A 24,686-nucleotide genomic window follows, 5' to 3' on the forward strand; every position below is an offset into this window, starting at 1 on the left:
CCTGGTTCTTTAGAAGTTTTTCTTTTCAAATTTGCATGAGTGCTTCTTCAGTTGACCATCATGGCCCACAGAGATGGGCATCCAAGCGTAGTGCGGTCTAATAGGTATGGGGGCAGTCTGACTGTCCCAGGTGGCAGATGTCGGGATAAAAAAAATTGGACGTGCAGGAGTTCAACATGCCCGATCCTTTGATCCACAGGAGATAAGCTGAGCGTCTGTAGAGCACGTTGAAGGCCCTCAACGAGGTCATCTTCCCTGTGGAGATACTTGGAGACAGAGGCCTCGATCCCATGACTCTTGCTGCCCCTCAACCCGGCAGTGAGTATAAAATACATCAGTTTTATACATGAACTGTAATAATTTAGGTCATTTCCCGCCATCAAAAACCGCACTTGATAAAAATCAGAGGTTTTCATAAAGAGAAAACCACACTTCTCTTATGTTCGCTCAATGTATATACAGTGCTGCCCAGAATTATTCATACCCCTGGCAAATTTTGACTTCGTTACTTTTATTCAAACAGCAAGTATGACATAGGTGTCTCCCAAAAGATAATGAGACGATGTACAAGAGGCATTATTGTGGAAAAAAACATTTCTCAGCTATTATTTACATTTGAGCAAAAAGTGTCCAGTCCTAAATTATTCGTACCCTTCTCAATAATCAATAGAAAAGCCTTTATTGGCTCTTACAGCAATCAGACGCTTCCTATAATTGCAGACCAGCTTCTTGCAGGTCTCCACAGGTATTTTTGCCCATTCATCTTTAGCAATGAGCTCCAAATCTTCCAGGTTGGAGGGTCTTCTTGCCATCACCCTGATCTTTAGCTCCCTCCACAGATCCTCAAGTGGATCCAAGTCTGGACTCTGGCTGGGCCTCTCCAAAACGTTAATGTTGTTGTCTGCTAACCATTTCTTCACCACTTTTGCTGTGTGTTTTGGGTCATTGTCATGCTGAAATGTCCACTGGTGCCCAAGGCCACGTTTCTCCGCAGACTGCCTGATGTTGTCGGTGAGAATCTTCATGTAATGCTCTTTTTTTTTATGGTGCCGTTTACTGTGATTAGGTTCCCTGGTCCATTGGCTGAAAAACACCCCCAAAGCATTAGATTCCCACCACCATGTTTGACAGTGGGGATGGTGTTCTTTGGGTTGAAGGCTTCTCCTTTTTTACGCCAAATGAAGGAAACATCATTGTGACCAAACAATTACATTTTTTTTTCATCTGACCATAACACAGAAGACCAGAAGTCTTCTTCTTTGTCCAGATGAGCTTTTGCAAAGGCCAAGCGAGCTTTTGTGTGCCTTATCTGGAGAAGTGGAACCCAGCAGTGCGCAGTGTCCGTTGGATTGTCTGCCTTGAGACATTGCCACCAGCAGAGCCCAGATTCACCAGGATGGTCTTGGTGGTGATCCTTGGATTCTGTTTCACCTCTCTAACTATCCTCCTGGCCAGCACAGGTGTCACGTTTGGCTTCCGACCACGTCCTCGGAGACTTTCCACAGTGCAGAACATCTTGTATTTTTTGCTCAAATGTAAATAAAAGCTGAGAAATGTTTTTTCCCCCACAATAATGCCTCTTGTACATCGTCTTATTATCTTTTGGGAGACACCTATGTCATTTCCCGTCAAAAAATTACTTGCTGGTTGAATAAAAGTAACTTTAAGTCAAAATTAGCCAGAGGTATGAATAATTATGGGCAGCACTGTATGTAAAAGTCTATTAAATGGGCTGACCGTGGACACACAGTCTGATCCAAGTTCAGATCCCACCACTGGAGGTCCAGGTCTCCAGAACTGGCTATCTGTATGGAAAGTCCCAGTCACTTTCCTTAATGGGTTTGTTTTCCACTTCCCTTTAATTATTGGCAGATACAACACCTCGCTCATTCACCCTCATCTCCCCTGGTGTTACAGCACGTACAGGCCCTGTTCACACCACATGAAATATATACACGTAGCTGGAAACCATCAAGTACCGGCCTCATTAGGATGTGAGCAGGCCGTTATGTTGTGCAATCTGGTATGGACCTTACATCTGCATGGACATACCCTTTAAGTGAACAGGAGTGGACACACCCTTTAAGTGGAACAGAAATATTAAGATTGCAGATGTTTTTATCACTTGGGGGCTCTTACCGGTGTGATGCAAGTTTTGATGTGTCAATCAGATGCCTCCACTTCATGTGGCCGACCATCTAATATGTATTGGAGCCTCCTGACTCTCCCCCATCTGCTGATGTCAAGGGACAGAAGGATCAGACATGTTGGATTTAAACTGCCTGATCCTTTTGTGCTCAGGAGAGAAGCTGCTGGCAGCGGTGTCTAGAAGCAGCTTTCTCCCCTCTCCCATTTTAATGCATGATCAGCTGAAGCAAACACACAGATAGATATGAGATAGATGGCTTTCGGTTCAGTCTGTCCTCTGTGTATCACCAAATTAAAGAGGACCTCTCACCTTTCCTGACATGTCTGCTTTAATAACTACTTGCATCCCCCATGTAATAAAAATTCTGGAACATCTATTCTTTTGGCTTTTATTCCTCTAATTTTCTTGCTAGAAGTTATGAATGAATTACAAGTCTGCAATGAAGATCTAGATGGGTGTTACCAGTTCGGGAGGGGCACTGATTGGACAGTGTCAGACTGTGCCGTGACACAACCTTAACTGGTAACTCCCATCTGGACCTTCACTGCAAATTGCTAGTAATTCCTTCATAAAACTTTTAGAAGAAATAATAAATGAATAGGAACCATAAGAATAGATGTTCCAGAATTGTTATTACATGGGGAAGGCAAATGCAATAGGAGGGGACTAGATCTCTTCAATTGGATATCTTCAGCTGTACCCTCCTTCCCTCCCCCTCCTCTATTTACAGTTTTACACTAGATGAATTTTTGATGACTGAGGAGGATTTCTAACATTCACAAAGATTGTGCAGGGGCAGAAAAAGGGGAACTAAAGGCTGCTGCACTGAAGATGCCACATGATACATAAATGTAAGCACAAAGAGAGAGAAGGGGGTAAGAGACGGAAAGAGAGAGAGAAGGGGGTAAGAGACGGAAAGAGAGAGAGAAGGGGGTAAGAGACGGAAAGAGAGAGAGAAGGGGGTAAGAGACGGAAAGAGAGAGAGAAGGGGGTAAGAGACGGAAAGAGAGAGAGAAGGGGGTAAGAGACGGAAAGAGAGAGAGAAGGGGGTAAGAGACGGAAAGAGAGAGAGAAGGGGGTAAGAGACGGAAAGAGAGAGAGAAGGGGGTAAGAGACGGAAAGAGAGAGAGAAGGGGGTAAGAGACGGAAAGAGAGAGAGAAGGGGGTAAGAGACGGAAAGAGAGAGAGAAGGGGGTAAGAGACGGAAAGAGAGAGAGAAGGGGGTAAGAGACGGAAAGAGAGAGAGAAGGGGGTAAGAGACGGAAAGAGAGAGAGAAGGGGGTAAGAGACGGAAAGAGAGAGAGAAGGGGGTAAGAGACGGAAAGAGAGAGAGAAGGGGGTAAGAGACGGAAAGAGAGAGAGAAGGGGGTAAGAGACGGAAAGAGAGAGAAGGGGGTAAGAGACGGAAAGAAAGAGAAGGGGGTAAGAGACTGAAAGAAAGAGAAGGGGGTAAGAGACGGAAAGAAAGAGAAGGGGGTAAGAGACGGAAAGAGAGAGAGAAGGGGGTAAGAGACAGAAGGCAGAAACACAGAGACAGAAAGGCCTCATGCACACGGCCGTGGTGTGTTTTGCGGTCCGCAAATCGCAGATCCGCAAAACACGGATGGAGTCCGTGCGCGTTCCGCAATTTACGGAACGGCACGGACAGCCTTTAATATAAATGCCTGTTCTTGTCCGCAAAGCGCGGACAAGAATAGGACATGTTCTATTTTTTTTTAGCGGGGCCACGGAACGGAGCAACGGATGCGGACAGTGAATGGGTCCGCATCCAAGCCACAAAAACTGCGGCTCGGATGCGGACCACAACAACGGTCGTGTGCATGAAGCCAAAGAGAGAGAAGGGGGAAGAGACAGAAAGAAAGCTAGAAGAAAGAACATTTCTGGTTCTGAGACGATACTGGATCCAAGCAGAAGGAAATAATCACGCCACGCCGCGCAATATTTTCAAATCGTACATTTATTAGTATCTAACCAATAGAAGACATTTGGTCGGAGAACCACCAATTCATTAAGGCACATAATCTGATTGACGGCATTGCATAGTCAGTTAGAAGAAGCACAATATTCAGAGATCCACTTGGCTATTGGGGGTGTAGGCAGTAATAGGTGAACGCCGCTGTCCGCTCCGAGGCCGTATATGGCGGTATATATGGCTGTAAGTGCTTTCATATAAAGATACTAATAGTGGATACAGATATTAGTTATACATGTACAGTCTCCGGATTCACGGATATATTAGCTGATCCTGCGCGGATTATTCCACCTGATAACAATAAGGTTCAGAGATCATTAGGCGTCTGGAGCCAAGAAAGGTCCGGCTCAGACTTGGGCAGAGAACATTAGGAAATGGGTGGGCAGGAAGCGTGGTCAGGTTCTGAAAACCGTGCTCTGCTCTGAGTGTTTAAAGGGGTTCTCCAGGAATTAAGAAAATTAAAATACTTAAAGGGAACCTGTCACCGGGATTTTGGGTATAGAGCTGAGGACATGGGTTGGTAGATGGCCGCTAGCACATCCGCAATACCCAGTCCCCATAGCTCTGTGTGCTTTTATTGTGTAAAAAAACCGATTTGATACATATGCAAATTAACCTGAGAGGAGTCCTGTCCCTGACTCATCTCGGGTTCATTTGCATATGTATCAAATCGGGTTTTTTACACAATAAAAGCACACAGAGCTATGGGGACAGGGCATTGCGGATGTGCTAGCGGCCATCTAGCAACCCATGTCCTCAGCTCTATACACAAAATCCTGGTGACAAGTTCCCTTTAAATATTATTTTATTATAAATATATTTCCAAATACCTTTCATTAGTTATAGTGGCTTGTTATGTCTGGGGAGCAATCATCGGGGAAATAAAATGGCCGCCGTCCTATTCATACACACAAAATCTGTCCTAATCACACACAGGACTAGTTACTGCACAACACTTAGGTAAAGAGCTGCCTCATCCTCCTCTCTGCTCTGCCTGTCAGGGATTATCATCCTGAATACAGTTTAGGCTACATTCACACGACCGTATGGGTTTTGCGGTCCACAAAACACTGATACCGGCTGTGTGAATGTAGCCGGCCCTATGATAGAAATGCCTATTCTTGTCCGCAAGTGCGGACAAGAATAGGACATGCTCTATCTTTTTTGCGGGGCCGCAGATCGGATCTACGGATGCAGACAGCCCCATTGAAATGAATGAGTCCGCACCCGTTCCACAAAATTGCGGAACGGATGCGGAGCCAAAAATACGGTCGTGTGAATGCACCCTAAATATAATCTTCAGCTGAATCTCTGTGGGAATGAAGTTCATGAGGGAGACATGGAGTACAGAGAGGATTGGACAGGACAGACTGTGGTAATGGAGACTGCATACAAGTGCTGCTGCTCATTATCCACAACCCTACCTTTTCTCTGTACTTCATGTCTCCTCATGAACTCCATTCCTACAGAGATTCACCTGAAGATCATATTAAACTGTATTCAGGATCATAATCCGTGACAAGCAGAGCGGAGGATGAGGCAGGTCTTTAGTTCAGTGTTGTGAAGTAACTTGTCCTTGTGTGTACTAATAGGACGGCGGCCATTTTATTTCTCCTAATGGTCGCTCCCCAGACAAAACGAGACATTATAACTAATGAAAGGTATTTGGGAATATATTTGTAATAAAGTAATAATTTAAGCATTTTCATTTTCTTAATTCACGGAGAACCCCTTTAACTGTGTAAAAGCCTCTCATCAATGAGAGGCTATGAAATCCTGACGACCCTTTATGCACTGAGAATTGTTTTGTTTTGACAATTTAAAGGGAAAATCCTGTTACCATCCCCTGTGTTATAGATACAAGTAAGATCACATTGGTCTACGATTTCCGCCCCCCCCCCCCCCCTATATTGAGAAATCCGACCCCTTTGGCACTGCTCGGAGATTTCTTCATTGATTTAAATGGGCCTTTTCATAAAAATGGTGCTGGACTTCCAGTAACAGAAGGGTTAGGAATCAGCGGTAGCCCCACCTCATAGACTTCACCAGTCTCCCATCTATCAGATCATTTTGACTAGACCTCCCTCTTTAAAAGGCTACGTGCACCATTTTTCTATCGCTCCGATGCATCTAAAGGGAAAAAAAAAATCAAGCAACTTTGCAAATAGTTTTCATTACAAATCTCCTACCTTTTTTTTTTTTATCTACAGCTTCTGCACAGAGCTATGCGTTTCCATGGTAACAGACTACAAACAGACCCCAGGTAGTCTGACTATATTCCCTGCTCACTACTTCTCGCTTTTGTAGATTTGGAAGGCAAGTATGAATCAGGGAACAGGTGGATAGTAGCGAACGGACTTCCCAGAGACTGTCTGTAGGTCTGCATAGGAGCTGTAATGTCCTGTGGCTTCGGAAAGGTAGACTTGTCCTAGCCAAATTTAACATCCCGTGGCTTGCCTGCGGGCCACACAATTATAGCAATGGGGGGGGGAATTTAGGTTCCCTGCAGCTGCCAAGCCAAAATCAACAGATTTAGGCCGCCTGCACACTACCATATCTGTTTTGCAAACCGCGGGTCCGCAAAATACGGATGGGGTCCGCGATTTTTTTTTCATCCCCCATTGTAGAACGTGCTCCATCATTGGAGGCACAGATGCAGGCAGCACACGTATTTTTTGCGGTTCCATAGAAATGAGTGGGTCGGCTGGCAAGCCAATTGTGGATCGGACCCAAAGCAGTTTCCTTGTGCTGACCAGTAGTGGGGCATGGGTTACCGCCGGATATTTGACATGGGTACTTGTAAGGTTGAGATGAAGGCATGGCTCTGGAAAATGAAGGCTGCTTCAAGTCCTCGCATTATTCACAAGAATATATTTTACCAGGGGTGGTTTGAAGAAAGAAGCCTCTGTCTCCCAGAAACAGCGCCACTCTTATCCATGGCTGTGTCTGGTATTGCAGCTCTGCCCAATTCAATTAGATAGAGCTAAGCTGCAATACCAGACACAGCCATGGACTAGAGTGGCGCTGTTTTGGGAAAAAATAAAAAATCCTTTAGACCATACCAATGAAATGTCCCTGTGGGGGAGTGTCAAATACCCCTCTCCAATGCCATCACGTCACCCGTCCCTCCCGTCTTCATAAGACAAGAGGAGCCCATAGGAACCAATGAGGTTGTGGCTTTTATTTCCAAGGACCTCTATAAAATGAGAGCTTTAGAGGGACTGCTCTAGGGACCTGTTCACACACAGATTATATGGAGTTGAATGGACACACGCCGCGGTTTCAAGCACCAAGAACACTGCAGTGCAGCCTCCCATTGAAAATAACAGGCGGCGGCTGAAAGGCGCTTTTTTAATTTTATTTTTTTTGGGCAAGGGGTCCGCACCAAAATCTGCCTGTGAAAGTCTCTGTGTGAACAGGGCCCGATAGATAAATCAGCTCTGGCTACAGTCTCAAAGATGAATGGAGGAGCAGCAGCACCGATCCTGCAGATAGGGATACATTTCAGTGTGCCATCCCCTTTAAATAAATACATGAGGGGTTGCCTGCTGTGTTCCCAGACACCTCTGTGCCTCCGAATCACCTGCGTCTTCCCCCCCTCCCAACTAAGACAAAGGCTTCTTCCTCGGAGCCGCCCCTGGATCTGCCCTGTGGGTGAAAACCGAGGCCGCAGCGTCGTATGATGAAGCAGCCGCACAATGGGAGCTGTGTATTTATTACCTGGGAGGGGGCGGCACTGGTGGAACCCGACCCAGAGCCTCGGGTCAGTAATTATTAAGCTCCCCGCTGCACTGCCAAATAAACAGTGACGTTTAATTAACCCAATCGCTCCTGGAATTTAGGTTAAAAAAAAAAAAAAACTTCTGGGGGAGGAGAACGATGGGTGACAACCAACGTAGCCACCATGACACCTCCCACAGGAGGTTGTCAGCCAGCTTATCCAGGCCCCTGAATGGCAAACCTGTTTAAAGGGCATCTGCCAGCAGGTTTGTACCTATGAAACCGACATGTGCGCTTGGCAGCTGAAGACATCTGTGTTGGTCCCATGTTCATATGTGCCCGCATGGCTGAGAAAAACTATGCTTTAATATATGCAAATGAGCCTCTAGGAGCAACGGGGGCGTTGCCGTTACACCTAGATGCTCTGCTCTCTCTGCAACTGTGTCTTGCATTTTTCCTCCTTTGCCCTGTCAATCAAAGCAGAGGTTGCGGCAGTTGCAGAGAGTAATGGTAACGCCCCTGTTGCTCCTAGAGGCTCATTTACATAATAAAACATCATTTTGCTTAGCAGTGCGGGGACATATGAACATGGGACCAACACAGATGTCTTCAGCTGCCAAGTGCGCATGTCAGTTTCATAGGTGCAAAACTGCTGACAGATGCCCTTTAAGTGGAAGGGTGCATACAGAGATTACTAATGATATGAGGTTAAAGGGGTTTATGGAGTTAGAACCATGGGTCGGCGCCACTCTTGGCCGTGTTTGGTACTGCAGCTCAGCCTCACTGGGGAGAACTGAAGAAAAGAGCCGCAGTGACCTACAGACAGCTCAGCACAGGGATGGTTAAAGCAATGGGGAAGTGTCTGCAGAAACTTCCGTGAGACGCCACATGATGTCTTTGATGGCATGTTACATGCAAAAACCAATTCCTCTTTTTTTCTTTCTACCAGACTGCCGAAAAAAAAATCAAATATTCTGTCCTGCTCATTCGTTTTAGATACAGGTCCAACGCAGAATGCACAAAAAAATAAAAAAATTAAAAAGCTGCATAAACCTGAACATTCAGGGTTAATTACGGCCATTAACCCCGAATGTTCACATCTTAATGGGCAACGGCTTCAATTTACCCAACAGAATTTAGTCGTCAAGTGGCAGGGGGTAAATTGAAACAGATATCAGTTTGGCCTTATGGTTGCTAGGGGCAAGAGCCAGAGTCCTCCTTCCTTTTATATCAGGGGACAAAAACAACCCCCTACATCTCAGCTTCCTTCATGTCTGTGAATGGAGAATTTGTCGTCCTACTTGAATATGTGAAATGCCGGCTGTTATAATGAAGGCCCCTTTACGGGTGAGGGGGCTCCTAGTAATTTGTAGAAGATCTGACGTCATGGTCTCTGTACACATTACTATTGTTCTGCCAACAGAGCAAACACCCAGGTCCTGTCACAGCTGCGGCGGCCATGTTTACTTTCACAGGCCTTGTGATATATATCGCCTCACCCATGAGAAATGCCCCCCCCCCCTCGCACTTACATGGCCGTCTACCTCTAGGTGCTCAGGAGCTCTGCCATCTTGTAGGGGGCGTGACAATACAGATGTCTGTCAGAGGATGTGCTGGGGTTGTATCAAACGTGAATTTATACTGAGAACTAATATACAAGCGCTGGCGCCTCGCAGGCACGCGCCGGCTTACGGGGAATGTGCGGGCCTCTAATCTGTCCTGCCTAAGTGATTAGGTGAGACGCTATCTCCCCGAGCCGCTGCGTGACGCCCCCACTCTGTCGGCACCTGTGACGTTATCTCGTAAGAGCCCCTGCACTGAGGGGGCCGCCCACCAAAACACAGAAGTGTAGACTGTGTGTATACAGGCACGTGAGCCCAGATTTACAGATATAATTATATAAAGTATATAAAAAGTTTGTGATTATATTACTGATCCTGAGTTACATCCTGTATTGTACTCCAGAGCTGCAATCACTATTCTGCTGGTGCAGTCACTGTGTACATACATTACTTATCCTGTACTGATCCTCAATTACATCCTGTATTATACTCCAGAGCTGCACTCACTATTCTGCTGGTAGAGTCACTGTCTACTTACATTGTATTACTTCTCCTGTACTGATCCTGAGTTACATCCTGTATTCTACTCCAGAGCTGCACTCACTATTCTGCTGGTGCAGTCACTGTGTACATACATTACATTACTTATCCATATTATACTCCAGAGCTGCCCTCATTAGTTCAGCTGGACATTTATCTAATCAGGTCTTGTGCAGACACTGAACACGCAAGGAATGCTGGGAGATGTGAGCTCTAGCGTCTTCAGACTTGTGAAGGCAGCCCTGCACTATAACACAGAACGTACCTCATTGGATCCGTACATCATAAGCAATGCAATATGTTCCTGTAAAGGCACATTGGTCTGCATAGGAGCTGTATACACAAAACGGTAGGCTAGTTTATCAATTAGGACTATTGGCAACGTTGCTTCATTTAGTTGTTTTTTTAGATGGATTAGTGCAATTACCTGGCTGTGCAAAAGGACACGCCCTTCAAAGAAAGTAGATAAAATGAAGTGTGCTTATTGCCTGGATTAAAGTGGTAAAGGCTAGGACTCCACAGCTCCACCTATGAGTTGGTGGTCAAATGGAGGCATTACAGCAATGTCCATGTTTTCTTAGAGGGAAGCTAACACTAGATCATTACCACTAAGGCATGGGGGAACGCCCGCACGTGGGCTTGCATTGGGTGGCACATGCATTACGTGACCCTAGGATGCAATCCCTGCGTAAAGAACAGCTCTTCGCCCTCTTAGCTGTGAGAAATCTGGAACCAAGGAACTGGAAGGCTGAGGGTTTACCAAGCGGCACTGACACACTGGGGCAAACCCTCAGCAGAGGAGGCAGAGTTGCATTCTATGCGTTCACCTCATAGGAGGTCTGTCTACTCTGCGTGGAAAATCTTCAGGGCCGTACAGGATGTGTGCTACTAATAAAGCCAGAATGCTTCCATGTGCTGACAGCAAGCAGAGATCTTGAAACTGGCATTTCTCCCCCACCCCCCCCATTTAAACCCTGCACTATCGCTACGGCGATAAATAAAGGAATGATGGTTATGGAGCAGCGCCATAGATGAGGCGGGCACCAATTATCTGTATCATGGTCATGGAGCAGTGCCATCGATGAGGCGGGCAATAATTATGTGTAATCAGAAGGTGAAATTTACCATAAAATAGCTATTTTAACCCAAAATTGACATGGGCGTCCAAAGAGAGTCTGGGTTATGAGGTGGGTTTGGACTCTCTTGCTATTCCGCATAGGAGGAGCAAGAGTTTTTAGGGGCTGAATACTTTTGCAATAGAAGTTGTCCTGCACAGGTCCCGCCACATGGCACAGAACAAGATGTCTGTGCGGGACGCATCAAGGAAGGCAAGGGTAGGGCAAAAGTATTTAACCCCCCCCCCAAATTTAATTCACATTTTCTGGACTAAACCCTCTATACGTTTCGGAGGACAGAAAGGACTCCTGCCTAAAGTTGGCATCACATTCGGTGTCGGGGGGGCTATAAAGTGCATGATTATCTGCGTTATTGTGGTTTGCTATATCCTAGCAAAAATTAATCTTAAAAAATAAAATAAAAAATCATAGAAAAAAAAATAAAATAATAATGGCTGAAAGGTGGGTGTGGGTAATAGGGGCTACCCTGCAGGTACTGGTGAGGCTGCGGGCTGGACACACCCTGACAGCCTGCGCAGTGATGGCTGCCGACCCTGCGCAGGAATGTCCTTACTCAGGCTGCTCAGCTTTCTGGGCGTCTTCGCCGCCGGACACCTCCGAATCTTCTCCCAGGATCTGGCACAGTTCGCCGAGCCGCTGCTGCATTTTCGGCATGCCGGCCAGCTGCTGCTCCAGCCTTTGCTTCTCCTCGGTGAGCGAGAGGCGAGCGGCCGTGTCCAGCTTCTCAAACTTCCAGCCTCCTTCGCCGTCGAACTGCAGCAAGTGAGTGTGGTACTTCCTACGGGGGAGAAGGTTAAGGAGTGGTCAGTGGCGCACAAATATGGTCGCAGGTACTGGCCGCCGCGCCACTCTTGTCCATGGCTCAGCTCCATTCAAGTGAATGGGACTGAGCTGCAATACTACGCACGGCCTGTGGACATGGGTGGTGCTGTTTTTGGAAGAAATCAATTTAATAATAAATAAATATTAAATATTAATAAATAATATTAATAATAGTAAAATCAGCTATGTTTTTCTAATCCTGGACAACCCCTTTAGGACAGGGCCTGTATCAATCTCCTTGGCCTGTCGTTCCAGGCAATGTTAATAGAGCCATCAAGCGCAGGGACATGGGGACGTCAGAGGCGGCAGGACAGTGAAGGGCGAGAGGAAGCAACGTGGTAAATGCCCTCATCTTCCCTGGGTAAGGTCACTGTACGTACTGCAGAGGAGGCCAAGAACAAGCCTCCATTGTCCCCGGTCCCCTTCGTGGAGGCCAAGGCTGGAGGCCATCCAAGTTCCCCATCTGTGACGATAGAAGGGGACAGAAGTGGGGCACAAAAGGGCAGCTGGGAGGGGGGGGGGTCGCATCTCTGAGAATGGCCATACAACCCTTACTTAAAGCAGCAGTGATGCCGTTTAACCCCAGTGCTGCCTGACGCGCTCACCCCTCATAGTACTGTGATGCCGAGGCACTGACTTCACAGGCTCCGCACATAATGGCGCCTTGTGCGTATGAACATCTATTATTTCCTAATTAAACACAAGTAGCGAGGGAGAAGGAAGGCACTGGACCTTCTCACATGCTCCGAATTCCTCCCAATGGTCCAAAGTTTTGCCACAAGGCCTGGAAATAATACCGCCTGCTGCGCTACATTGTGCATTGTATGAGCCAGTACAGACGTACCCCATCTACCCTGGACCCCATTTTTTCTGGTACCCAAGTGACTACAAATTGTTTCTCCATGTGACTTAAGCAGACATTAGGGGGGTTGTCAGAGCTGCACAAAAAAAATTGCCCAATGGGGAATAGAGGTGATAAAACTAAAAAGAAGCATTACTTATAAGTTATTCCCCGCTGCTGTGGTCCTCGACATTAGTCTGTTTTCTTGGCTGCAGTGGTGACATGCCCATACATCCGTGAGACACAGCAGCGGCGCACAGCCTGAGGGGCCCCAGCTGCAGCAGTGCTCAGCCTGGAAAGCGACAGCTGAAGCGGTGCACAGCCCAAGATGCTAGATGCCCCTGCTGCCGCGGTGCACAGCCCAAGATGCTCCTGCTGCCGCGGTGCACAGCCCAAGATGCTCCTGCTGCCGCGGTGCACAGCCCAAGATGCCCCTGCTGCCGCTGTGCACAGCCTAAGATGCCCCTGCTGCCGCGGTGCACAGCATTAAACGCACCTGCTGCCGCGGTGCACAGCATTAAACGCACCTGCTGCAGTGGTGCACAGCCGTAGAGGCACCAGCTGCGACAGAAGCCAGCTGCTGCGGTGCACAGCGTGAGGCATGACTGCTACAGCCGTCATGTGGGTACATAGGCACATCACCGCTGCAGCCAAGTAAACATAGACTGGTATTAACAAAGGGGAATACATGGATACAGAATTCATTTTTTTAATTCATTTTTAATTGTTTTAACCTGCAATTTTAACCCAACCCAGGCAACCCCTTTAAGGCCGGTGTTAGGATAATTTTAGCCCTGACGCAAATATGTGCAATATCCTACTCCACACCTGGAGAACAGCCATCTTACCAGAGAGAAGGTCGGTGGGTGATGGACAGCAGGGCGATCCCGGCATCCTTTGCAGCTAGGAAGATCTTGCCTTCCACGTCAATGCTGACGGCGCTGGTGCACTCGTCCAGGAGGGCGTACTTGGGTCTGCAGAGAGAGGAGCATCAGATGGTTGATTGTCACAGGCAGCTCTCATCCCATCGACAGCTGACTGACCCCTGAGGTCGGGGCGCTCAAACCGCCAGGAACATCATGTTCTGCCTTCTCAAACAACCTTATTTTCACCATGTATGAATTGAGGCATGCATCTAGATCTCATGGTGATCGTATGACCTGAGGAGGCATGATCTACACGGTCCTTGTAGTGGAGTAACAGAAAAACGTACTGTAAAGAGGACCCCCTCATCCGCCTGACATGTCCGTTTTACATCCCCCATGTAAAAACTATACTGCAGCATCTATTCTTATGACTCTGTGTTGGGCCATTCCTCTATTATTCCTGCTAGAAGATATAAATTTATTTCCAGCAGTTTGCAATAATGGTCCAGGTGGGTGTTTGCAGTTGGGAGTGTGTCCCTGCACATCAGACTGTGCAGGGACACCTTCCCCCCCACAACTGGTAACACACATCTGGACCTTCATTGCAGACTGCTTCCACTTCATACATAACTTTTAGAAGGAATAATGGAGGCATGGCACAGCACAGAGTCGTAAAAATAGATTCCACAGAACTGTTCTTACATTGGAGGCGAGAGCTCCTCTCTACATTAGCTGCTAGGCAAGGATGGGGCTTCAACTTTGAATACAAGTTCCACAATGGATCACGTAAGGCTCTGTTCACATGGGTCTTGGTCACAGCGCTGGATCTATCATACAATGGAGTCCAATGGCAACTCATATGCATACATGAACAACGCCTTATATCGTTCATACACCTTCGATAGCCGCCATCCGACCTTTCTCATACACATGCAAGCTCGGTTCAGCTGGGGATGCATGTGTCCTGAATGGGGAGAGGGGGGGGGGGGGGGGGGGGGGGAGTAAACCACTACGAGAAAAAAAAAAAAAAAAAAAGGAAAAGGAACAGCCATGTAAAATTCAACATGCCAGGCCCTTCTTTGCTGTTTGGGGAGAGTCGGAATACCCCCCCCCCCCTACACATCAGACGGTTGGCCAGCCCCACTGAACCGATCGATAGGTCATCAATATCGGATCAGTGGGGGTCCGACTCCCGGCACCCCCACCAATCAGCTTTCTTCAGAAGCTGCAGTGTAGGAACTGAACAGCTCCACACGCTGTGCAGTGGTCGGGCCTGGTTACTGCATTTCGCTTGACCTTACAGCCCTGCAGTAACCAGGCCCGGAGTGTATGGACCTATGTAGTTCAGATGCTGTAGCTCCTAAAAATCACCTAGTCGGCGGGAGAACCCCGAGTCAGACCCCGGCCAACCTGATATTGATGACCTCTCTTAACCCTTTCAGGACCTTGCGATTTTCCATTTTCATTTTTTATTCCCGGGGTCATAACTTTTTTATTTTTCTGTTTACATGACCGTATTGTCTTATAGGTGCAGGTCCCACACCTATATTGAGAACGGGCCCCGCAAGTAAAGGAGGGCACACTGCGCATGCGCAGCTGCCCTCCATTCATTTTCTATGGGGCCCGAGAAAATAGCAGAGCTCTGGCCACCAAGTTGGCCCCATAGAAATGAATGGGAGCGGGGCCCGCACATGCGCGGTACGCTCCCATTCCCTTCTATGGGGAGCCGGCTTGGTGGTGTCCGGACTGGAGTCTTCTAGCCACCACCTTGCGGGCTCTGTTCTCAATATAGGTGCAGGTCGCGGTTGGTGGGACCCGCACCTATAAGACAATGAGGCATATCTTAGCGAAATGCCCCCATTGTCCATGATGAGACAACGCCTTTAATGTGCTTTTGGTGTGATACACGGACATGCCAGGTCCTCCAGCGTGAGAGGCGCTCTTCCTATAGGGTCCGCCTCAGAATTCCCCCAATAGGGCAGACAATCCACAAATCTGACCCCCTATTGGTGAAAGGTGCCTTAGGGACTTTGGAATTTTGGAAAAGTAAGCAGCACAGAGAAGAGAACCTTGGTGCTGGATATTAGATTACTTTTACATCTGCGTTTTCCTTTCTGGTTTTGAGATCCAGTAGAGGCTGTCAAAACCGGAGGAAAACGCTTTCATTGTCAATGGGGAGAAAACTGAACAAACCGGAATGGAGTGCGTTCCGTTCCCACGCCGGACGTAAAAACCTCTGCAAGCAGTATTTTTGTGTGCGATGTGAGAAACTGAACATGCCGACTCTGGCATAAAAAAAACATTTACGTCAATGGTGCCGGTCCGAAAAAAAAGGGATCCGGCGCCCATTGACTTACAATGGTATTTGATGAAGGATCCGGCACGTTCGTTTTTTGATATAATACAACCGGATCCGTTCTGAACAGATGCAGCCAGTTGTATTATTCATACGGATGCGTTTCCCTACGGTTTTGCGATCTTCTGCCGAATCTCAAACCGGAAAGAAAAACGCAGATGTGAAAGTAGTTTAGGGCTCATGCACGCGGTCCGCAAAACATAGATATGCAAAAAAAAAAAAAACTTATGACATCTGTGTGACGTCCGAGTTGCATCAGTTGTAACAATGCCTCTCCTTATCCGCAAAACAGACAAGAATAGGACAGGTTCTATTTTTTTGGGGACATACGGACACGGAATGCACACAGAGTAATTTCTCTTTTATTTTTCCAATCCCCATCGAAGTGAATGGTTTTGCATATGGACCTGTAAAAAAATAAAAATAAAAAAAAACGGAACGGGAAAATAAAAATAAAAAACGTTTGTGTGCATGAGCCCTTAGACAGATGGAACACTACTAAAGTCTGAGACGTGTGCGATGGTGAAGTGTGTCAGAGAAATGGAGGATTCAGATGGGACTGAAGAGGACAGGTTACTTACTTGTGGTAAAACATGCGCGCCATTCCAACGCGTTGCTTCTCTCCCCCGGAGAGAACGTCTTTCCAGTCACTCACAGAGTCCCAGCCTGTACGGAAACACAAGACACAAGCCACGTCATGTAGATTTGATGCAACATATAACCTTAGATTCAGTGGCTGGCGGTTGCAAAAAACGGTTGATCAGTGGGTGGGTGGGTGGGTGGGGGGGGTACCGGTTGTCAGACGTCCCCACCAATCCATGACCTACCCAGATGATGGCAGGCTGGAAAACTCCTTGAAAGTGTTCCTCTCCTATAGGGACCCCAGATCAGGACTTACTATGCCCCCCCACCCCTCCAACCAGTGAGATTTTTATAAAAAAATGGAGCAATTTTTTAATTTAAAAACAATGAATAAAAGAACAAAAAAATAGTAGAACAGGTGTTTCATAAGTGTGGCCCTCATCCTGAACACCATATTTCTCAATGCCCAAGGGTCCGTTCACACGTCCGCAACTTTGCGGAACAGGTGCGGACCCATTCATTTTCAATGGGGTTGGAATGTGCTGTCCACATCCGTAATTTCGGAACCGCACTTCCGGATCCGCAAAAAAAAAAAAAAAATAGAACATGTCCTATTCTTGTCTGCAACTGTGGACAAGAAAAGGCATTTTCTATGAGAGTGCCGGCGATGTGCAGTCCGCAAAATGCGGAACGCACATTGCCGGTGTCCGTGTTTTGCAGATCCGCAAAACACATACGGACGTGTGAATGGTGGACCCTTAATCAATACACTGATAAATCTCCCATATACGGCTCTAAATCCTCTGCTTCCCTTCATGTAGAACATGATAAAACGGTCTGCCGGCAGTGACCCCTAGGGGGAGCTCAGGGCATAGCGATGTATGCAGTCACCATGGATATTAATAGAAGCTGTAAAAAAAATAAAAAAATAAAAATAAATCTTTGCCATGAGCTCCCCCTGGTGGTCACTGCTGGAAAAATGCAGTGGATTGATGCTGGAATCAGAAAGAAGAGTTTAGTACATCAGTCTGCCTCCATGGTAAACTATGCCACAGGTCTGGGACTCCATTTTTCTGTTACAGAGCGACTGCCGTCACCCTGCCGATCAGATGTATGAAGAGGCCGTGGTGCTCAGGCCTCTTCCTAGACCAGTGACATCACAGTACATTAGTCACATGGCCTAGGCGCAGCTCAGCCCCATTCAAGTGAACAGGGATGAGCTGCAATACCAAGCACAGCCACTATGCAATTGACGGCGCTGTGCTGGATAAATTGTGAGGAGGCCTTGGCGCTCACTGGAGCTGGACCCTCACCGATCTCATATTGATGACCTATCCCGAGAATAGGCCATCAATATGAAAATCCCAGAGAACCCCTTTAAAGGGCTATACAAGTTCTCCCCTATACACTGGATTTGGGATAACTAATTAATCACTGGGATTCTGACTATAGGCAACCACTCCGATCCCGGGAGCGGGGGGTTCCGTTTCCCCCGTTCTAATGGTCGAGCATGTGCCCTACTTCCCCATTCATTCTCTATGGGACTGCTGGTGACAGCCGAGCGCTGTACTGTCCCAGACTGGGGCCCCCACCGATCAGTTAGTTATGCCCTATCTAGTGGATAAGGAATAACTTGTAGTAACCGGAATTCCCCTTTAAGTGAAAGCTGTGTATATCTGCAGTGAGCTCCCCCTAGTGGACCTTTATAAAAATGTATGATCAGCAAATCATTTTATACCTCCCCTATGGATGCACATTTTTGACTGATACTTGTCAATCTTCAGAAGGTAAACTAACGGTATAAAGGGTAATTATATGTGGAATTCCCCTTTAAATACATATCCCTGCCGTCACAGAATGCCCCTGTGGTTGCCATGAGCCTCTTCTACTAGAAATAGTGTGCAGAACCCCATACCATTCCAACCATGAGTGGTGGTGAAAAGAAGGCAAGCAGCGGACCCTCCTGTCCCTGGATGAGGGGGTGCATAGGCCCCCCTGGATTTAGTCACCGGCCTCACATATCATCTGCGGTCTCTTTGTTGTACGTGCCAAGACAGAAAGGTCCTGGCACGGGAACAAGAAAAAAATGGATGACGTGATGGAATAAACAGGTTGTTGTTGATGCCTGCACAGATAAGACGGGCGAGACAAGCGGGCGTGAAAAAGACGGGGGCGCTCTCTGTGTCTAGACTTGAATGTTTAAAGAGACTTAAAAAGGTGACGGAGTTTTGGTAAAACTTCTGACAGGTTTCGAAGTTTTGATTCAAGTGATGAGACCCTCACCGATCGCTAGAACGAGGAGAGAGAAGAAGCGCTTCTATATGTCGCACGAGGAGAGAGAAGAAGCGCTTCTATATGTCGCACGAGGAGAGAGAAGAAGTGCTTCTATATGTCGCACGAGGAGAGAGAAGTGCTTCTATATAATCGCACGAGGAGAGAGAAGAAGTGCTTCTATATGTGGCACGAGGAGAGAGAGAAGTGCTTCTATATGTGGCACGAGGAGAGAGAGAAGTGCTTCTATATATGTCGCACGAGGAGAGAGAAGAAGCGCTTCTATATAATCGCACGAGGAGAGAGAAGAAGTGCTTCTATATGTGGCACGAGGAGAGAGAGAAGTGCTTCTATATGTGGCACGAGGAGAGAGAAGAAGCGCTTCTATATATGTCGCACGAGGAGAGAGAAGAAGCGCTTCTATATATGTCGCACGAGGAGAGAGAAGAAGCGCTTCTATATATGTCGCACGAGGAGAGAGAAGCGCTTCTATATATGTCGCACGAGGAGAGAGAAGCGCTTCTATATATGTCGCACGAGGAGAGAGAGAAGAAGCGCTTCTATATATGTCGCACGAGGAGAGAGAGAAGAAGTGCTTCTATATATGTTGCATGAGGAGAGAGAAGTGCTTCTATATATGTCACACGAGGAGAGAGAAGTGCTTCTATATATGTCGCACGAGGAGAGAGAAGAAGTGCTTCTATATATGTCGCACTAGGAGAGAGAAGAAGTGCTTCTATATGTCGCACGAGGAGAGAGAAGAAGTGCTTCTATATGTCGCACGAGGAGAGAGAAGAAGTGCTTCTATATGTCGCACGAGGAGAGAGAAGAAGTGCTTCTATATGTCGCACGAGGAGAGAGAAGAAGTGCTTCTATATGTCGCACGAGGAGAGAGAAGAAGTGCTTCTATATGTCGCACGAGGAGAGAGAAGAAGTGCTTCTATATGTCGCACGAGGAGAGAGAAGAAGTGCTTCTATATGTCGCACGAGGAGAGAGAAGTGCTTCTATATGTCGCACGAGGAGAGAGAAGAAGTGCTTCTATATAAATCGCACGAGGAGAGAGAAGTGCTTCTATATGTCGCACGAGGAGAGAGAAGAAGTGCTTCTATATATCGCACGAGGAGAGAGAAGAAGTGCTTCTATATATCGCACGAGGAGAGAGAAGAAGTGCTTCTATATATCGCACGAGGAGAGAGAAGAAGTGCTTCTATATAATCGCACGAGGAGAGAGAAGAAGTGCTTCTATATGTCGCACGAGGAGAGAGAAGTGCTCGTATAGATCTATTTAGGAGACGGAAACCAGACGGGCCCATAGACTTCTATTAAGCTCGTCTCCTGCAGCGAGGAGAGAAGAGTGCGATATGTGGAGACTTCTCTCTCCTCCTTCTAGCGATCAGTGAAGGTCAATCTGTCTCTATGACATATGAAAAGTTTTACCAAATCTTAGTGACCCTTTAGCCAAGAAAAAAAAAATAATTGGCTTTATCGCAACAACCAATATGGCTGCTATAACAGCGTAAATATGGGTTGTCACTCAGCTTTCCCAAACACCCCCGAGGCCATATCTTGCTAGTCATGCAGTGACGAGCGCCGCTCACCTCTCCCGACATGCCTGTTCTAGTAAGCGCTTGCATTCCCCATGAAATAATTGTGCAGAATCTTTTCTTAGAACTTGGTTTTGCTATTCCTCTGTTATTCCTCCTGGACGGGAACAAATAAAATAAAATAAAAACTGGGCGCTAATGGGAGTCTGTCAGCAGAAACATCCCTATGCAAACAAGCCCAGTGCCAAAAAGGTCCTGCTCACCTGATAATGGAGCCTTTCTTTAATCCATCCATGGCGCCCTTGTAGAGAAATGCAACTTTGAGGGAGTTAAGTGCAACAGGGGTGGCGCTGTTCTTCTCATTGCACACAAGCTCCTCCCCTTTTGCTGCCCTGTCCCTCCTTTGGATAGTTGATTGATGGGACCAGGCAGTAGGTAGGTACTCTCACCTGGCCCTGTATTCTCATGCATGTTCCGTCCCTTTTTAGATCAGCGCATGCGCAGTGGAGCACCAATTCTCTGCCAGGATTAAAAAACAAGTGCACTGTGCATGCGCCAATATCAGAACGAATAGTGCACGAGTGAGAATACAGGGACAGGCAGTAGGTAGGTACTCTCACCTGGCCGTGTGTTCTCGTGCATGTGCAGAGCAGCACATAGTCTCTGGAAGGATGAAAACAAGTGCACTGCGCATGCGCCGATATAAACACAAATGGTGCATGTGTGAGAATTCAGGGCCAGGCAGTAGGTATGTAATCTTGCACCATTCCTTTTTATACTGGAACATGCGCAGTGCAGCATGGGGGTAAATAAGTGCACTGTGCATGCGCTGATATAAGAGCAAATTGCCCATGAGTGAGTAGACCGGGCCAGGCGAGATTACTTACCTACTGCCTGTCCCTGTCAATCAAATATACAAGGGAGGGGCTGGGCAGATAAAGGGGCGGAGCTTGGGTGTGACGAGAGCAACAATCGGCCCTTGTTGCATTAAATGCCTCATCTGCATGTTGCCTAAGGCCTCATGCACACGGACGTATTTTGTTTCCTTGTCTGTTCCGGTTTTTTTGCCGATAGGATGCATACCCATTCAGTATGTCCGTTCCGTAGCCCAGCAAAAAAAATAATAATTGTGCATGTCCTATTTTTTTTCTAGTTTGCGGACAAGGATAGGCATTATTACAATGGATCCGCAAAAATAATGGATCCGCAAAAAACAAAAAAAAAAAACGGATGCCATATGGACGTCACCTTTTTTTTTTTTTACGGATCCGCAATTTTACGGACCGCACAACACATACGGTCGTGTGCATAAGGCCTAAAACTTGGATTTCACTGCGAGGGAGCAACGGATGGATAAAAGAAAGGCAGCCTAACAATCAGGTGAGCAGATCTTGGCTACATAGGGATGTCATTGCTGACAGTCTCCCTTTAATATCCCATTTGCCTGAAGGGGGTGTCCCTTCACAGCCTGACACTGACAGCACTGATTGGACAGAGTATGTAGGGACACGCCCCTTTAGAATGACAACACCCAGTTAATTTAATTGCACATTTCCGGTAGGAATAACAGAGGGACAGCACAATGCAGATTTTTTTTTAAAGAAAAGATGTTCCTGATTTGCTGTTTCAATCCATGTCAGGTCCTCTGTAAGACATGCCCTCGCAGATCTGAGGTTCAGGGCTTTAGGAAAGCTGGGTGACAACCTCATTGAAATGGATAGAGGGACGTGGATCCATATGCCAGTCTTGATCTCCCTGCGCTGGGGTGCAGATGCCTCGTAAACAAATCAGGCGCATCTCTGCCCTGCCGTGCGCCAGAAACTGAAGTCTACGCCAGCTACAGGTTACGCCACTTACTGGTGAAAGTTAGGCTACTTTCACACTTGCGTTTTTCTTTTCCGGCACTGAGTTCCGTCCTAGGGGCTCTATACCGAAAAAGAACTGATCAGTTTTATCCCCATGCATTCTGAATGGAGAGCAATCCATTCAGGATGTCTTCAGTTCAGTCTTTTTGACTGATCAGGCAAAAGACAAAACCGCAGCATGCTACGGTTTTAGCGCTGGCCCAAAAAACGAAACACTTGCCTGAATGCTGGATTTTTTTTTACATAGGAATGTATTAGTGCCGCAGACCGAAAAAAAAAAAAAGTGGGAAAAAAAAAAAATGGTCAAAACGGATCCATTTGTCCGTATGACAAACGGACAGACTGATCCGTTCTTGCAATGCATTTGTAAGACTAATCCGCATCAGTCTTAAAATGCAATCAGTTGGCATACGTTTTGCCGGTTCCGGCAGGCAGTTCCAGCGATGGAACTGCCTGCCGGATTCCTCTGCCGCAAGTGTGAAAGTAGCCTTATAGTAAATGCGGCGCAAAGGCCCGCCCTCTCCAGCTAAGCACCCTCTTTTTATAGGGGCACTTCAGAAAAGTGCAGAGAAGCTCAAAAAGCTCACACATGGCATGCACCATAAGGCCTCATGCACACGACCGTATTTTGTTTCCGTGTACGATCCGTTTTTTTTGCGGATAGGATGCGGACCCATTCATTTCCGTTTTGCTGTGTAGGGAATATATTTTTATACTATGGGCGTTTTCACACATCGCGACACCTATGATGTGTATTTTTTTTAATTTTTTTAGTTCTTTTATTTTGGGAAAAGGCGGGCGATTAGAATTTTTAGGTTTTTTTTATTATTATTTAACTTTTTACACTTTTTTTATACTTCCCATAATGAACTATAACAATCAATCATCTGATTGCTATCATCATAGACTCCAATGCACTAGTATTGGAGTCTATGATGACTTTACTACTTTCCTATGGAGCCCTATTACAGGCAAGGGCTCCATAGGAAATACTATACAGCAGCCTCCTGTCATTCACAAAGACAGGGGCTGCTGCACACAAGCTCCGGCTCCTCCGATCGCCACATGGGGGAGCCGGAGCACCACCGAAAGTGCGCACATTCGGTTTCAGCGTACTCAGGATTGACCACGGCATCTGAGAGGTTAAATTTCCGGGATCTGCATTACTGCCGGTTGCGGACATGAGCCGCGGGTGGTCTGCTAAAAGAAGCAGGCGGCCACCTGCGGCTATGGCGCCCGCCATCTTTAAACACCCGCCCAGCGCCGTACATGTACGGCACTGGGAGTGAAGGGGTTATTAAAGGGGCTGCCTCGCTTCAGCAAGTGGCATTTATCATGTAGAGGAAGTTAATACAAGGCACTTACTAATGTATTGTGATTGTCCATATTGCTTCCTTTGCTGGCTGGATTCATTTTTCCATCCCATTATACGCTGCTTGTTTCCATGGTTACAGACCACCCTGCAATCCAGCAGCCGTGATCGTGCTTGCACACTATAGGAAAAAGAACCGGCCTCTCTGGTGGCTGGGACCATGAAACGGCGCCCAACCCTTCCAGCCCTACCGTTTAAGGCATACTGTGATACAGTTGAATATAGAGAGATATTCCCACAGCCCTGCCACCGCCCTCACTTGCCTCTGGGTCTTGCCGCCTGAGGGAATCGCCTCACCTGGCCTCATTGGTGGTGCACCCCTGCTTGCGGGACTCCCATAGAGCTGAATGGACAGGTGCGCTCTCCTTTGCTTCGAGAGTCCCGTTTCAAGACATAGGTGTGGGACCCAGAGGTGGGACTTGAGCCTGACATTAGTGGCATAGCCTAGCGATATGCCACCAGTGTGCGAGATGGGCCAACCCCTTCATGCACTTCTGCCCCTTTGGTGGGGGTCACTATGACATGTGAAAAATTTAAAGAGGTTCTCCAGGCTACTATCCTCAGGCCACCAATGTCAGATCAGTGGGGGGGGTCCGTTACTTGGCACCCCCCTCCATCTACTGGTCAGCCGCGTCACCCAGTGTACAGAGAGGAGGCACCTGGCACAGTACACGGTGTAGTTTTTGGTGCCAGTGGACTGCAGCTCAGCAAACATTCACTCCGGCAGAGGAGCTCAATACCGGAAAAAAAAAATATATACGCTTCCGTTTAGTCCTCATGCATTTTGAATGGAAAGAGATCCGTTCAGGATGCATCAGGACGTCTTCCGTTCCGGCAGCATTCAGTTTTGTGGCCGGACATAAATGCAGAGAAAAACGGATCCAGCACTGAAAACGTCCGTTTTATATGGAGCCTAAAAAACTGGATCCGTCACCCATTGACTTTCAATGTATTTAGTGATTGATCCGTTTTTTTTTTCTTCCCGTTTTGATTTCACACAACCGCATCCTAACGGAACGGATACATCCTGATGTGCAAAATTAAAGCGGATCCGTTTAATTCTGCCAGCCTTGCCTCAGATTCAACA

The 24,686-nt window shown here is 47.1% G+C and overlaps 1 protein-coding gene across 1 annotated transcript in view; it reads right to left on the reverse strand.

Annotated features, from left to right (window-relative positions):
• Window positions 1-10,906: 10,906 nt before the first annotated feature.
• ABCD1 (ATP binding cassette subfamily D member 1) overlaps window positions 10,907-24,686 on the reverse strand; it is a 47,323-nt gene continuing 33,543 nt past the window's right edge. The window contains exons 8-10 of the mRNA XM_040405129.1: window positions 16,546-16,630; window positions 13,591-13,716; window positions 10,907-11,857 (exon numbers count right to left, since the gene is read on the reverse strand). Coding sequence (XP_040261063.1) covers window positions 11,629-11,857; window positions 13,591-13,716; window positions 16,546-16,630 — 440 coding nt within the window. The 3' untranslated portion in view covers window positions 10,907-11,628. The remainder of the gene's footprint in view (window positions 11,858-13,590; window positions 13,717-16,545; window positions 16,631-24,686) is intronic.

Source organism: Bufo bufo, chromosome 8 (genome assembly GCF_905171765.1).
Source record: "Bufo bufo chromosome 8, aBufBuf1.1, whole genome shotgun sequence".
NCBI lineage: Eukaryota > Metazoa > Chordata > Amphibia > Anura > Bufonidae > Bufo > Bufo bufo.